At 47.2% G+C, this 16,690-nt stretch overlaps 1 protein-coding gene across 2 annotated transcripts in view; it reads right to left on the bottom strand.

The window, feature by feature from the left end:
* STOX1 (storkhead box 1) overlaps positions 1-15,864 on the bottom strand; it is a 50,436-nt gene extending 34,572 nt beyond the window's left edge. Inside the window, exon 1 of one of the 2 annotated variants that reach the window (XM_053312141.1) lies at positions 15,254-15,864. In XM_053312141.1, coding sequence (XP_053168116.1) covers positions 15,254-15,632 — 379 coding nt within the window. In that variant the 5' untranslated portion in view covers positions 15,633-15,864. Of the gene's footprint in view, positions 1-4,620; positions 4,735-15,253 lie in introns of those variants that run through there. The other variant, XM_053312144.1, reaches the window with a different exon arrangement.
* Between the last annotated feature and the right edge of the window lie 826 nt (positions 15,865-16,690).

The raw sequence follows: 16,690 nt of genomic DNA, 5'->3' as shown, positions 1-16,690 counted from the left end.
AGCGTACATACCCCTTACATTTTTGCACAATACTCACAAACTACACAGGCTTCTGAAACATTCAAAATGAAGATTTTATTTCCCCTGCCTCTCCCCTTACCAATAGCGTCTTTGCTGCCCCTAGGACTGGGTATGTCCCTTGCTTTGTGCCATGTTTTGTTTTCAATTCTAACAGATAGTGTTGTATTTAAAAAGCTACTAATGGCAACATTCATTTCAAATAGAAATTCAGAAAGACAGCTGTAAAAATATCAGTATTACATTTACAAAAAGAATACAAAAAGGCTTTGGTGTCCACAATATTCATTCCAGACTTCACAGTATCTGGAGAACAGGTTTCACTATCATGAGGTATAGCATACCACAAATACCATCTATAATCAATAACGGCAAACAAGCACTTATTACAAGGCCATTTATTAACATAAATCCATTTTCTATATTTTAATTATTGTTTTGTGTGGACAGAAGTTAAATTTCAAGTGACAACCAAAAAGTAGTTAATTCTTCATCAGATAAAAATGTTCTCAGCTTCTATAACAGAAAGGCAAAGAAATGTGGGTATCTGGAGCATGACCATGTAAACATTCTCTAAAAATTATTGCTAGGACATAAAAGAGTCTGAAGGCACTTTACATAGTCACCTTGATGAAGCTAAGCAGGTCTGGATTTGGTCAGTGCCTATATGGGAGACCTCATGAAAACCCTCAGAGGGATTTATTTACACCAGTGGAATACCACCAGAACAAATATCTACACTGCATATAAAACCATATTCCAATAGGTCAACCCATCTTACAGAATCCAAGATGAAGCAATCAATGGCTATGGACAAAGAACAGTCACAGTCCTCATGGTGCCATTGAGTGCATTCTACTCAGGCCTGTCCTTTAGGCAGGGCAATCGGAGCAGTCGCCCCCAGCCATGGTGCTTCCACAGGCCCCACACATACATTATCCCCCCACCACCACCCACAGCCTAGCAGGGGAAGTCCCTCCGCTGCTTGGAGGAGGTGCACATGGCTGGCAGGCTTCACATGGGCTGCATGAGCACTCTCTACTCTCTACAAAGAGTCCCTGGTGGCGCAGTGGTAAAACTGCTGCCCTGTAACCAGAAGGTTACAAGTTCGATCCTGACCAGGGGCTCAAGGTTGACTCAACCTTCCATCCTTCCGAGGTCGGTAAAATGAGTACCCAGAATGTTGGGGGCAATATGCTAAATCATTGTAAACTGCTTAGAGAGCTCCGGCTATAAAGCGGTATATAAATGTAAGTGCTATTGCTATTGCTATTGCTATGTGCACGGAACCAGCAGCAGGGACCAGTTTGAAGGTGGGGGGGGACTCCTTTAAGGATGGGGGAGGGTGCACTTACCCACCCCCCACATTTCCCCCACCAGCACTCCCTTGAAAACCGGACCGGCGGGGTGGTAGAGTACCTCTCTGCTGCCCTGTCCCCTCTGCCATCTGGAAGTGACCAGAAGTAGCATGTGCATGCCAGAACCTGTTCAGAATTCTAGGAATGGAAACCAATGTACAGCCTCCACCAACAATCTTGACTCATCAGTGAAAAGCTAAAATCCCTACTCTCTACTCCCTCTCCAACTGCAGCTGCAAACACTTTCTCGCTTGACCCTGTCCCCTGGGCAGCAGCTGCTTGAAAGAAGCATGTGTGGGCTGGGCCCGCCCCAGGAGAAATTTTGGGCACTCTCTCCTCCCAGAGAAGGGTGCTGAAAGTTCCTCCGAGTCCTGGTCCAGCAGGCACTCCTCCTTCAAATGGCAGCCGCTTTGCTGCTGCTGGACACTGGGCTGCGGGGGGTTGGGGCAGGCGGGGGAGTGCACACGAGGGCCTGGAGGACCCCAGAACTGTGTCCCTCAAACAGCTGTCACTCGGAGGGAGTGTGAAGGCCAGGTGGGGACTCAGAGGAACTCTCAGCACCAGGCCAAGAAGCTGCCTGTAGAAGCAGCGACAGCAAGGACAGGTGTGCAATCCCCGGCACCCACCCTCCTGCCCACCACCTGTGGTGGTGCGGGGGCACCTAGGTGGGCTCGAGCCATGGGAAGGAGATTCCTCTCCCAACCATCTGCGGTTGCATATGTACTCTCCCCTGCAACAACCTCCCCATAAGTCACCCCCAGCCCTGCCCCCTCATACGATGGTATCTAGCTGCTATGCTCTGAAGACATTTCAAGTATTTTCAGGGCTAAACCAACCATTAAAAAGCTAAGCACCCACTTAGGGTGCAAAGCTCACAGGGGTGGTGACAGCCTGGGTCACATGAGACCTAAGGCTGTCATCCTCCTGACCACAGCAAGCAGGAGAGTAGACACTAGGCGGGTGGTGGTGGCGGTGAGGAGGGCAGGTGGGAGGTTGATGGCCAACACCTGCCTGCTCGCCCGCCCGCCCGCCCGCCTCACTGCCACCTCCACCCACTGCTTTCACAGTGAGTGGAGGTGCTGGGAAGGAAGGCGGGAGAGCAGTTCCCATCATCTACCCACCCTCTTCACCACCGCCTGCCTCCACCACAAAGCAGTGGGCAGAGGCAACAGCAAGGAGGGCAGGCACGAGTTCCCTGTTGCTCACCCGGGCCGGCATCAACCCTCCTGCCTGCCACCTGCTGTGGCCAGGAGGATGCCCAGGCAGGCGACGTGGGTGTGGGTGGGTGCCCAGGAGGTTTTACACACGGGGCTTATACCCCGAATCTTATTCGGGGGTGGGGGGAGTGTGTATGCATTCACACACCAGCCAAACTCACCCCAAACTCCTGTCATGATCCTTGGACCCACTCCACACACAAACTGGGCTTTGTGAAGCAAATTCTAACTCATCTCGAAGCATGTCTGGGTTTTTAAAATGCTGTTTTTAACTTAAGCTACTTTTCCTGAAAACAACGGAGCAAACAGCGAGAGGCGCTGACATAAAATCATCAGCATGATAAGAGCATCCTTTCTTCACAAATGCAGATGGATCTCTGCAGGGAGCTCTCCCCCACCCCCACTGGTTAGGAAGGATAATACTGTTCTCTGCCAATGTGTACTTGTTTCTAGAGTAAACCGAGAGCAGAGGGGAGGGGCTGCTTCCCTCAATGCTGCGAGTGTACTTTGGGGTGGCTTCGATCCACATTTAACCAGAAGCCTGAAGCCAAGTGGGAACAACTCCCAGGGGCTTCCCCTGACTGCCCCTAACCCTTGGGCTGGCCCTGGGAAGGAGACTTCTTCCCCAACTATGCATGTGCTTTCTCCCTGTCCCCCAAGTGGCCGCCCGCCACTACCTGCAGCAGTGTGCTTTCTCCCTGCAGCTGGGAGGAGACTTGGAGCTTTCTCAGATAGCAGGCTTTACTGCAGGTTTTCTGCGAGCCTTTACTGAGAGTTCAAAGGTGCCCAAAAAAACCAACGCAAAAAGTTGATTTAAAAACAAAAAAACAAAAAACCCGGATATAAATCAGGCTACACTCTTAACGCCCAATAAACCCCACCCCCCAAAAAAATTTGTGTGTGAGGTGCTCCTTGACAGCTCACAGGGACTTCGGGGTAAACTTGATATGTGATATGTGAATGCACACCCTCCATTCCGGAGGAGATGGGAACTAAAGTGGGGCCCCACATATGCTAATTCATCCCCAGGCCCACATCCCCCTAAGAACAGCTCTGATTCTACTTACATAAGCAAACAACTGTCATTCATTCCTTGGAGGAAAAGGAAAGCACTGCATAAAGGGGAGGGGAGAAGACAGGTATGCAGGGAGCTAAGGGCACCATATATTTCAGGAATATTCAAGAGGAGAGAGAAATCCAGTGGGTCAGGCAGAGAAGAGAGAGAGATTTTCAAAAGGGGCCTGTGGTGGAGCCCAGAAATTCAGGAGTATATTATGGTCTAAGCTAGGGAGGGAGCAGTCACTCACTCAGAAATCATATTAATCCGTCCAAGCGGCTAGGGTAGGGCTGGACCTCTAGGATGAGAAATGTAACACAAGACATGTCAACACAGATACAGTGGAATGATATCTTTCAAATTATTGTGTCAGTAACTGGGAGAGGCCATTGGTTTGGGGAGAAATATAAAACCAAAATACTCCAGAGAGCAGGCAGAAATACAGTTGTTCTGAGTTTAGAAGTTAATATCAAATACCTAGAAAATGATCTCATGCAATAACCAAAAACAAGGAAGGAAGGAAGGATGGATTATTTGGTCTTGGCAATGAAAATACAAGGTACAAAAGTCAGCAGCAGATGGTTGTGGTATTGGTGCTCATATATAACACAGACCTTGTTGTTGCAAGTAGGAAATCTTGGAGGTGGGGGTGGGGCGGGAAAGGACCCACCAGATTTAAACTGAAACCATTTCACTCAGAGCCCAGCAAACATATGGAACATGTTACAAGATAAAGCCACAAAGGCAAGTCACATAAATATGTTCAACAGGCAACTAGACAGTTTTATCGCATGAGTGAGGACTGAAAGACATCATAAGGAGTGGGAAAACACAAAAGGAACAAATGTCAGAGGAGGAGATGGCTTATGGGGCTAAACAGGGCTGCTCTGAAGTATGTTATGTATCTCTCCTATTTGTTTTTCTTGCAGTATACAAACTGTTACTTACAATGCATTTTTACTCAGCTTACCAGATTCATTGCAGAATCCCAACTAAGGGCAAAATCCACCTGAATATTCTCCAGCACAAGTTCCACTGCATTGGACAGAAGAGCACCCACCCACTAGAAGCTCAAACAAAGCCATCAAGAACAGGCTCTTGCTCTGTTGTGGACCTTATTGTTTCTTTTTCTGCAGCTATCTGGAAGCTGTGCACCCACACCCACTTTCCAGTGTAAGAGCCCACATCTTCCCTATTTGAAAAGAAAAGCACTCCACGGCAGAAAGACTTGGCCTCTGCAGCAAAGCTACACCTCCCCCCAGTATACTACATGGGGACAGGATATTGCACCACTAGCACTAGTTCAAGAGGAGGGCATTTTAAAAAATGAGAGTGGGGGGAAGCTATCATCTGGAAAGGCCTTAAGAGAACTCCCACTGGATGAACAGCTGTGTTAACTTTCTCTTCTGCATGAAGTTATTGTTCCAACATTTCCTGTGCAAGTGTTAATAATTACCACCTATACAGGCATTTTGTTTTAGTATGTATATACCTCAGTTCTACAGGCTCAAGCAAGCCTGCACACAGACATAAAACTAGCATGTCATGTAATGATTAACTGCAGTGCATAATAGGGATGTGCACGGAACCAGATCGAAGAAGCGGAGGTTCCGCCGGTTAGAAGGCGGTGGGGGTCTATCCTTAAGAGCAGGGGAGGGTGCACTTACCCCTTCTGCCACTTTCCACCCCCACCAGCGTCCGTGTTTTTCAAAGCCCATCGGGGCGGCAGCATACCTCCCTGCCACCCCATTGCCGCCCCAGTGACTTCTGGTCATATCTGGAAAACAGGCGCAATGGGGCAACAGGGGGTATGCTGCCACTCCGATGGGCTTTGAAAAACATGGACGCCGGCAGGGGAGAAGCAGTGGGAGGGGTACATGCACCCTCCCCTGCTCTTAAAGATAAACACCACCACCACCACCTTCGAGCCTCCCTGCCACAGTTCCGTGCACATCCCTAGTGCATAATGCATCTGCTACATTTTCCTAAAATCACTCCACAGACTTCCAAATTACCAGAACAAAAGTGATCCAAGATAAGCAATGAATTATTCAAGCTCCAAAGTACTTTGCTCTGAGAAGCTTCCAACTGTACACAACGGTAAACTAACTGTAATTTGTAATGGACGTGTTTATGTGAAAATATTAATGTTGCACTAAAATGCTCATTAATTAATGACAAATACTACAAAGAAATCCTTTATGCTACTTTTTCAGTCCACAATCAGCTAGGAAATTTGGCTGTTTAGGAATTTGCACTGCTTGTTGTATGTCACAAAGACAAAGCAAAACAAATATACTTCTGTCATACACACACACACAAAAAAAACCCAGGAAAAATTTTCCAAACTTCAGGCTGTTTTCACAATGTTTAAATCTATTTTTGAACTTCCCAATTCAAGTACTATAGCTATCACTTACTATAATGCACACTCCATTTTATTTATTTTTATTTCATTTTAACATTTTTATACCGCCTTTCATTAAAAGAAAACCCCAAGGCGGTTTTCCCACTTTCTGTGGCTCTTTCCCACTTTCTGTGGCTCTTTCCAACTTTCTGTCCTGTTAACATTCACAAATGCATACAAATAATACTTTCATGTATGAAAATACTTCCAGTCTATTTTGACTTGTATACCACCTTGTTGTCAACAAAGACCCTCAGAGTGGTTAACAACCATACAATACAATAAAAGCAAAATAAATCAAATTATTCTCGTCTTCCAGGCTACTGAAAGATTGACCCCATGATTCCAACACCAAGGATAAACCAAGATGCAAAATACTTAGGGCTGTAAATGTTCTTAGACGCACACAGTGGTGCATCTAGGCATTTTCAGAGCCCAGACCTAAAGAGCTTTGGAGTGGGTCCCACCCCACCCTGCTTTAGGGAAAGCTGGAAACCTTTCTCTTTGGGAGAATAAAAAATTCTGGACCCACTGACCTGCACTTTGTGCGGCACACCCACCACTCTTCTGTCCCCAGTGGCCTCCAAATATCCTGGGGGGCCTCCCTGCAGCCCCCCCCGCCACGCCAATCTCTTTTTTGTGTGCCATGTGCACGGCAAAAGCTGAGCAGGCCTCCATGGAGGCAGCGGTGGCGAAGCCAATGGTCCTGGCCTGAGCCTGGCTGGAGGCCTGAGCAGGCCAGTTGCTTCTGCACACCTGCACAGTGGGAGTCGCAAGCATCGTAAGCCCGTGACATCACAGGCTTGCGGTGCAAACGACACACAGAAGCGGCTTGCCTGCTCAGGCCGGGACCATTTGCTTAGCCACCACCTCCACCATGGAGGCCCACTTGGCTGAAGCTCTCCGTCCCTATCCCCCGGCTGTGCCGTGTAGACATGGCAAACACAACAAAAGATCAGCGTGGCGGGTTAGGGTTTAGGGTCATCTGGAGGCCCCCTCCCAGAGCTGAGGACCAGACTTCATCCCCGAAGCCTGGCCCATTCCACTGGAACAATACACCTCAGCACAGCTGAGACTGAGCTGTCAGCACCAGTCTCCTCACCTCACTGAATCACAGGGCTGATTCACACAAGCTGCAGCTGGGTAATGACCACATGGAAGTACTGCTTGTGGGAACCGGTATCTCCACATAGCAACCATACACAAAAACCCCTCCCTCCACTATTCCCCTGCTGGCGCTCTCTTTGTAATGACCCCATTGGGGCTGCAGCGTAACTCCCTGGCGCCCCATCCCCAACTTGGTCGGAAGTAGCCGGAAGTGCCGGGCTCGTGCACGCACATGTTGGGCACGCACGCGTGACTTGAGCGCATGCCCGGCACTTCCAGCCAAGGAGGGGACGGGGCAGCAGGGAGACATGCTGCTACCCCGGCAGGGTCTTTACAAATGGAGAGTCTGCAGGGGGAGAGCAGAGGGAGGGGTAAGTGCACCCTCCCCCGTCCTTAAGGTTGTCCCACCCCTGCCTTCAAATGGCCCCTGCCGGTTCTGTGCACATCCCTAGTGAGAAGCAGTAAATGATTTGTCAAGTCAGCTTCATTAAATGGCAATATTTATTTATTTAAAAGACTTACCGTATAAGGTGGCAGGATGCACAGGAGAGCTTCTATGCATGATCTCATGGGCTGGGCAGGGCTATATGGGAGCAGGTGCTCCCTAAGGTATCTTGGCCCTAAGCCATTATGGTCCAAACCAGCACCTTGAATTGCACCCAGAAAAACAGTGGGAACCAGTGTAGCTGGAGCAGCAGCAGAGTGATATAAGCCAAGTGTCTGGCCTCTACCAAAATCCCTACTACTGCATTCTGCACCAGGTGTAACTTCCAGAGGGTCTTCAAGGGCAGCCACACATAGAGCACATTACAGTAGTCTAACTGTGAGTGACAAAGGGCATGGATCACCATGGCAACGTCAGCTTGGCAAGATACATATCATGTTTTTCAAAGTATAAAAAAGTAAACATGGTTTCTGTTCAGAATATACCCAAACCAACAAATGGAGAGGAATTTAAAGATCAGCATTCTTATTTTATTTTATTTTATTCTTCTCTCTATCCTTTTGAAATCTTGCGCTGACTTATTTTTGGAAGATTATACAATCCCTCTAAGAAAAGCTAAATAAGTAAACTATTCCCACGATCAGTAGAAAGCAGGCTAAGGGAGCAGTGCCCGCTTTCTATTGATCGTGGGAACCACCAGGTTCACGTGCAAACCTGGTGGTTCCAAGGTGGCTAGCCCTCCTAATCCCCCCTCCCCTTAAATGAGGTTTTGGAGCGAGTGCTCCGTCAACCTCTTTTTTCTTCTCGTGTGCCGCCGTGATGCTGCAGCCAGCCTCCCAGCCTCGAGAGTCTCTCCAGAATGCCTCGCGTACTCACACAGGGCATCCTGGAACTTCCAGGGGCCAGGCAGCCCCCGATCCCCACAGCCCCCACCAGCTCCGTGACGGAGTCAATAGTTGTGTGGGCAGCTGATCCGGCCACCCAGGGCTTGGAGGCTGCTCGTGTGTGGTGAGAGCAGGCTAAGCCCGCTCTCCCCGCACAAACCCTCCTGGCGCTTTGCACGTGTCATGTGAAACACCTCACGGTGTAATCTAATTAATACAAATCTTGCTGCTCCTTTACAGGTTTTAAATAACATTAAACTTTACCAGGTTAATATCAGCCTGAGCAAGTAAAACTTATTTTTGCTTTGGGCATCTGAACTGGAAGGGTTCTGCTGTTGAACTCAAAAGCTTGATTTCAGTACCCTGTTTCCCCGAAAGTAAGACCTACCCCGAAAGTAAGACCTAGCAGTAATTTCTGATGTACCACTAATTGCCCTAGTGCATTTGGGGGGGCAAAAATTAATATAAGACACTGTCTTATTTTCGGGGAAACACGGTATTTTAAACACTAGCTGGTCTGGTATCTATATATGTTGTTCTGTGGGACCAATGACCTATCAAAACTCTGATCCCTACGCATAAAGGGGAATAAGTCTTTTAAGAATAGATGTGCAAAGGGAACTCTTTTTTGGTGTTCTTGGCTAGCAACTTTGGTTCTGGGGGCTAGAGTAATAGCACAAAGGGGTAGGGATGTGCACAAACCTGTTCAGAAGCCCTTTTGCAGGCCTCCAAACAAGTTTGAACAACCAGTGGTTTGGCCGGTTCGAAGGCAGGGGGGACACCTTTAAGGGCAGGGGGCAGGGGAGGGTGCTCTTACCCCTCCCGGCATGTTTCCCCTGCTGGGACTGCACTTTAAAAGGGTCCAGCCGGGTGGCAATGTACCTCCCTGCTGCCCTGTTCCCTCATTTAGACTGAAAGAGACAGGAAGTGCCCCACATACATGTGCATGTCCACCCCACATGCGTAGACGCCATTTAGGTGCCGATGCCGCATGAGGGATGCCGGGGGACGCATCCCATCACCATGGCATTTTAAAGGAAGCAAGCGGCACAAGCTGCTGCTTGTACAAAGGTACTTCCGTTTCAAGAACTCAGCGGCTGGGCAGCAGGGGCTTAGAGGATGGGCAGGCAGGACCTGCCTGCCTCCTCTTAAGGGAACCCCTCACTGCCCTTGGATGTGCACCGAAGCAATTCGGTACACATCCCTAATCTACACTTTGCCTTAATCAAAAATGCATCAGGCAGAAATTCATCAGAGGCATATCTAGGAAGTGGTTACAGAAGCTGCACCTGTCAAGTGTCTGCCTGGATACATCCCTAGCCCAATGTCCAACTGAAAGACCACAACAAAGACTCCATGTGGGTTTATGGAGTCTCATTTCTAAAGCCATCATCATATACCAGACTGTACAAAGACTTTGTACAAGCATAGAAGTTAAGGCATGGAAGTTAAGATGGGAACCTTAACTTGCAATTTCCATTCTTTTTAGCGCACAAGTGAAAAGTAAACTCTCATTTTAAAAGCAAAGGTTCTTGGATTACTGAATACATTTATACTTCACAGACTATACTTCTTACATTAATGATATTTGACCGCCACTGTAACCCCCACATTTGACTTAACTTTAATGTAGCAATTACCATTCTTGTATATGGATATAGCCACCACTAGAAGGAAAACTACCAAAAATAAGTGGTTTGGGAGGGGGAAATGCAGGTCCTCTCATGCTGTACTTTCAATCACCCTTCACTTCACCACTTTTTAGGGATTTATAGTAGCTGGCCCAATACTGATGAATCTGCCATCAATGAATTTGTCCCTAACACTGGCATACGGTACAGGTTTGTTGTAAAGATATTGAGAACACTCAACATATATCACTTTTCTTAAGAACTTGTATTGAGATATAATTGACCAGGGATTCTATCAGTTTTATTCTGGCCCTTCATGTTGAAGGGGTCATCTGAGATTGAAGTTAGTATACAAGAGCAAGGAAAAGAGTCCCTAAACAATCAGGGGACTCTTTTCTCTCTCCCTTTGTTTCACCTGGAGATAAGAAACTATGTAAACAACAGCCCAGTTCTTTAAATGTGATGAAAAAGGTACAACTTAGTCAAGCTAAAATAACAAGGCAAGGATCTGGAAAATAAGAACTTTCAGCTACTTCAAAGAGGAACATTTCTACAAAGAACTTTAAGCATTCTCCTTCTTAATGGATTTCCAGCATTTGAATATGAGACCACTTACATTCTCTCTTACAATAAATTCCTAACCAACTAAACACTGAAGTAATTGTATTACTTTGCAGTTAATTTCAACAGCACTCAGTATGGGCACAAGGGTCTCTCATATGGATCCAATTGCAGGATCAAGGAGATAGCTAGCTGCTAAGCAAAAACATTCAATGTTTATGGAAGACTGTATTTGTAACCATTTCCTTTATATGTTGGATTTCACTTACAGTACACATGGAACCAGGGATACCACACTGGTAGAAAAATACTAGAAAAAAAATGCCACATTAACAGGAACAGTAATATTTTTCTCCATTATACTGACTTTACATTGCAGGTGACACAAAATCCATACAAGGTCCCCATTTTGCAAAGCCTAGGCAGATTAATATTCACAAGAGTGAGACCACACAAATATAAAGATTTAAGTGCCAAGATTTAAGGTGTGTGTGTGGGAAAATATACAAGAACCCTTTAAATGCAATTTTACTGAAGCAATACTAAGATTAGTAACATCCCAGTGGTTAAAAAAAGCAATACTAGCTATCCAGCACAGAGCATCCGTGCCCCTAGTTTTCCCTGTCTCTCCTCCCCATCTTCATCCCACACCCACACCCACTACAGCCCCAGTCTGTTCTCCCCCTCCCAGTCCGCTTTTCCTCACTGGACGGCCTGGACGGCGCTTTCTAGTTCTCCCCACCGCCATTCCTCCCCTGCCCGCCAGTGCTGTCATCTCCCCGGCCCACCATCCTAATGGCCGCTGCTGCTGCCATTTTCTTTCCCCCGCCCATCCCCGTCGCTATCTGGCAGCTCTCCAAACTCTTGCCAGAGCTGCCATGCATGGGATTAGCCATGGGTATGCCTTAGCGAATTATATATAAAGAAGAAGATTAGCTGGGCAGGGCACAGAGCATCTGTGCCTCTAGTTCTCCCCACCCAGCCATTCCCCCCCGCCCGCCCATTGCCCTCGCAGCTTTCTCCCACCCACCCCATCTCACCATCCTGCCCAGCCACCTGCCCCCTTCGCTATTTCCTTCCTCCTCACCCGCCCACCTCCACCACAGTTTTCTCCCAGTCCCTGCCCGCCTCTACCCCATCTGCCTGCCTCCATTGCTTCCTCATTCTCCCACCATCCGGCACCATCATTTGGTTGCCTGCTGCCGCCATTAACTCCTGGCCCACTGCCCACCGCCGTCGCTATAGTCCCTGTCGCTGTCCGGCAGCTCTACGAACTCTCACGAGAGCTGCCACACATGGGATTAGCAACGGGTACGTCTAAGAGAAATAAATATGTAGATAGATAGATAGATAGATAGATAGATAGATAGATAGATAGATAGATGCTCATTCTGCTTCAACATCTTTCTCCCTGCTTAAAAACACACAATTTTGTTTTTTACTTTAAAGGGCATTTGGCTGTCCCCAGATTATTCCGCTCTGAAATAAAAGACACATTCTCTTTTTCAATTATAAAGCAGTTTGTTTCCAATACAGAGCCAGTAGAAAAGAGAAAGATTAACTTTTGAGGCTCTTACACTATGGCATTGGGTTAACAAATGCTTGTTTACCTTCTCCCCACCATAGAGCTCTGTCTGATGAGCTAAGGAGCCTTTAGGTTAGGACAATGAAGAGATTACAGTCAAATGACAAAGAAGCCACCACAGCCTAAGTTGGCAAAACATTTGGAGTTTTTTTTGCTCCAACTACCTGAAGCCTAGCAATGAACACTCATATGCTCATTTCCAGTATTTTAACAATGAGATTAACAATGAGGTAACAGCTCACTTGCCCCTTGTTTCTTAACCCTCTGTGGCAATCAAGGACATCCCACCAAAGTACACAGTGGGATCAGGACAGCTAAAAAATATGAGCGGAGGAAAGCTGGGGGGAACCTTCCCCAACAACATAAAAATCATACCCTTTTGGCCCAGATTAATTCAACAAACTAAAAGGTCAGTGCACATGTAAAAGCTAGTTGAAAATAATCCACACAATGAACTGTTAATGTTCTGTGCCTCACTACACAACTGAGCAGTTTCTCTACACTTGGGGATAGGCAAGCTTTGGCATGCCAGCTGTGGGGGAACTACAACTTCCATCATTCTCAGACACAATAAAATGTGACTGGGGATGATGGGAATTGCAGTTCAACTACAGCTGGACTGCCCAAAGTTGTCTATACCATCACAGACAAAAATGTCTGCAGCACTACAATGAAACTGCTGCTGCTTATACACAACTCATCATATGAAGAAATGTAAAGTGGTTTCCAAATGGTGGTCATGACATATCTACCAGTTCTACCTACTATCTCCTAACACTGCAATCACACCAAATGTTGTATAGGACTCCCCACCCTTCTCTTCACACACTTCTGAGCATCTCCTGTGTCAGAGCCTTTTAACACTTTTTACTTATTTCTATAGGTCTTTTCAAAATTAATCAATGTGTAGTTTTACAATTACAAGACTGTGTTTCTTAAAATGGGATGATTTCATTAATATCAGTAGCTATCCACTTGCTTTGTTGCAGGGGTCAATCACCTTGACCAAAACAAGCCCACTCAACACTGCCACCAAGTCAGAGGCAAAAGATGGGCAAGCAGATGTGGCAACTGTACTGCCACTTTGGGAGAGTCTTTTCCTAAAGTGACTGACAAAACCTGTTGCTGACCAAAGTTGTAATATAAGAGTATTTCTGAAAGACAAATGGGGCTACTAGTTCTCTAGATTAAGGGCTGCTTCATACATTCCAGTTTAGCATGTACATCCTGTAATGTGAGATAAATAAATATTTGTGTGGTGTTTCTTTTCTTTTAATGCATGCATATACTACAGGAATCATAAAGAGCTCTCACCTTCATGCCATACATATGCATAGTTAAATGTTGTATGTTACCTTAGGTAGCTTACGTAGTTGTAATTTATTAATATTACAAATAAATACATTTTAAACATTTAAGTGTATCTCTCCCAGAGACACTATACACAGACTACATTAAGTTTACCACCTTTTTTTCCTTAGTTGCTGCTCCTTTAATAGCGGCTTGACATATACAAGTTAAGCAGTTTTTCCTGTCACTTACCTCCATGGAAGAAAAAACTTCACCAGCTACATTTCTGTGTCAATCTGCTGTTAGAGAAACAGGGGCAGAGAAAGAAAAAGTGGCAAACCTACCCTATATAATAATATTGTTGTTGTTGCTGTTGCTATTTTATTCAATTTCTATACCACCCTTCCCAAAATGGCTCAGGGTGGTTTACACAAAGAAATAATTAATAAATAAGATGGATCCCTGTCCCCAAAGGGCTCACAATCTAAAAAGAAACATAAGACAGACACCAGCAACAGTCACTGGAGGTACTGTGCTGGGGGTGGATAGGACATGGGGTTACTCTGTGGCAGGGAGAAAGCACTCTATATGTATTATTTATTTTTATTATTTACATTTTATATCCCGCTCTTCCTCCGAAGAACCCAGAGCGGTGTACTACATACTTATGTTTCTCCTCACAACAACCTTACGAAGTAGGTTAGGCTGAGAGGGAAGTGACTGGCCCAGAGTTACCCAGCTAGTATCATGGCTGAATGGGGATTTGAACTCTGGTCTCCCCGGTCCTAGTCCAGCACTCTAACCACTATGCTCAGGAGTTAATATACACAGAACATTCTTGCTAATTCTGCTTCCTTAACCATCCTTAATCTCAGTTAAATGAGTTTGGGTTTACTCTGTTGTGCTATTCAAAAAAGCAATCCTCAAAAGTGCAAGTACTTTTATTCCTATTCCTCTCCCCCTCTCCACCTGCCCACACATCTAAGAACCCAAATGGATACCCAAATATTCCTCAAAATTCACCAGCAGTTTATGTTTTACAATGAAAAATCAGGGCTGACGCTCATTCAAAAAACACAACTAACCTGAAAAACCCACTCTTTAAAAACTTCATATATGTGAAGCAGGATATATCAATGTCCGCAAGGGCCACTAGCCTAGTTTCACAGAAAAAGTGACTCCTTAGTTTAATTTCAGATTATTTCCTACCATGGGATTTGAATTCATTCTGTCTCAATCTGTTTTGGCACAAATAGTTGTCATCATGCTTCGTGTGCTTCGCTAATTGTCACCATTTAAAAATAAATAAAAAATCATACTCAAAGAAGATATGTGAAAGCTGGGCCTGGGGTTACTCTGTGGCAGGGAGAAAGTACTCTATATGTACTCAAAAGCACTCTGCTCAGGAGTTTAGCCCAAACTTAGGGTCGGTCGCCAACTTTTGACTTCTAAAGAAGGCAGAACTAGGTTTGAGTCAAACCTGAGCAGAACCAAGCAGGTGAGGGCAGGGGTGAGGCCTGGCTGGAAGAATCTGGTGGGTTAGGGGGCAGAGCCAGGATAACATCTGCAGGGTAAAGGGAAGAGGCAAGGGGGGGAAAGGCGGGTTGTTGGTGCAGCCCGCAATCCTGGTTCCCCTTCGGTCTTCTTCAGTCGTTATACAGGTCTGACTGGCCGGCCGACCTCACTCACTCACCTACAGCCCTGATGAGGAAGCCCTTGGGCGGACGCAGAGCCCTGCGGAGCCAAGCGTCGCGGAGGAGCTGCAGAGGGGCGGCGGGGCCCTGCAGCAAGAGCACGCCGCCCCGCAGCCAGCCTTGCAGCCAGACCCGAGTCACGGCGCGCGCCAGCCCAGCGTTCCAGTAGCAGGCGGCATTGGCGCGCCGGAACGCCTGGAAGACCGCCGCGCCGCTCGCTTCGTCGCCGTCGGACGGGGGCTCCTCCGGGGCAGCCGCGGCTGCAGAGGCGGCCCCCTCCTGCTGCTGCTGCTGTGGCTGCAGGCGGCGCAACACCAGGGCCAGCGAGCTGGGCGCCAGCTGCACGGCACGCCGAGGGGGAAGTGGCAGCGGCGACATCCTTGAGCGGCACGCAACCCGCCAGCGGCTCGGGCTCTTCTGCTGCTGCTGCTGCCCCGCTATTCCCGCTCAGTGCCGCCGCTCCCGCTGCCAAGGGAACCGAGCTCTTCCAAGCAGGGGGCGGGGAAAGAGCTGGCCCGGCTGGCTCCACATGAGGGGCAGGGCCAGTTGCAGAGCCACCTGCTGCGCTGCTGCTGCCGGACCCTGAACGGCGACGCGAGTGAGCAGAATCTTCTTCCTCTCTCACCACACACATCACGCCTCGCGCTTGTTTTGAACTGGTATCCAATTTAAAGTGCAGTTTGTTTTTAAATAGTGGCGTCCTGCTTTTTCATACAAGTTATGGCACGAAGCCGCTTACACAGTATTATAAACATCAAAACACAGGGCTCGTTCTCATCCTCTAGAACGCAAGTATACATCTTTTAAAAACGACCTCACGAAATGTTTCACGCGTCGAACGGATATCGTCGTGCAATGCAGTACCACGAACCGTTATAACAGTGACTTCCAAGCATAATGAGAACTAATTAAAAATGTGAGGCAATCCACATATTTCTTATAAGATGTTTTAGTTGCATTTTACTGTGGAATGCCCACCTTTGTAAGCCACCTTGTGAGGCATTTGTGCCCCCAAATATTCTAAATACATAATACTGATCTGGTTCATAGGGGTGTGCCCAAAACCAGTTTGCCCAGTTCAGTTCAAGTCCGAACCAGGCTTGATCTGAACCTTGCATGTTCAGTGTTATCCCCACCCCAACAGACCCCCGACTCGGCTTTAATTTGATTCAGTTTGGAGTTCCTAAAGGTTTTTTTAATTTAAACATTCATTGCAAGGTCTGGCAGGCTTGGAGGGAGTGCTGCCATGGAGGGGAGGGTCTCTCTGCTATTTTCCTCTCCCCCACCGGCCTCCCCCCAGTTTGCCAATGCCCTTTTTGGTCCATTTTGGGGATATTTAGGCCCTTTCTTCAGTGGTGGTAGCCATTCTAGAGGCAGCCACGCATGTGCCCTGGCCATTTGCGTGGCCTGGGTCAAAGGGGGCGGCGTGCCAAGCG

The sequence above is a fragment of the Hemicordylus capensis genome, chromosome 3 (genome assembly GCF_027244095.1).
Source record: "Hemicordylus capensis ecotype Gifberg chromosome 3, rHemCap1.1.pri, whole genome shotgun sequence".
Taxonomy (NCBI): Eukaryota; Metazoa; Chordata; class Lepidosauria; order Squamata; family Cordylidae; genus Hemicordylus; species Hemicordylus capensis.
Note: the sequence above shows the minus strand (reverse complement) of the source record. Positions and strands in the feature narration are given on the sequence as shown.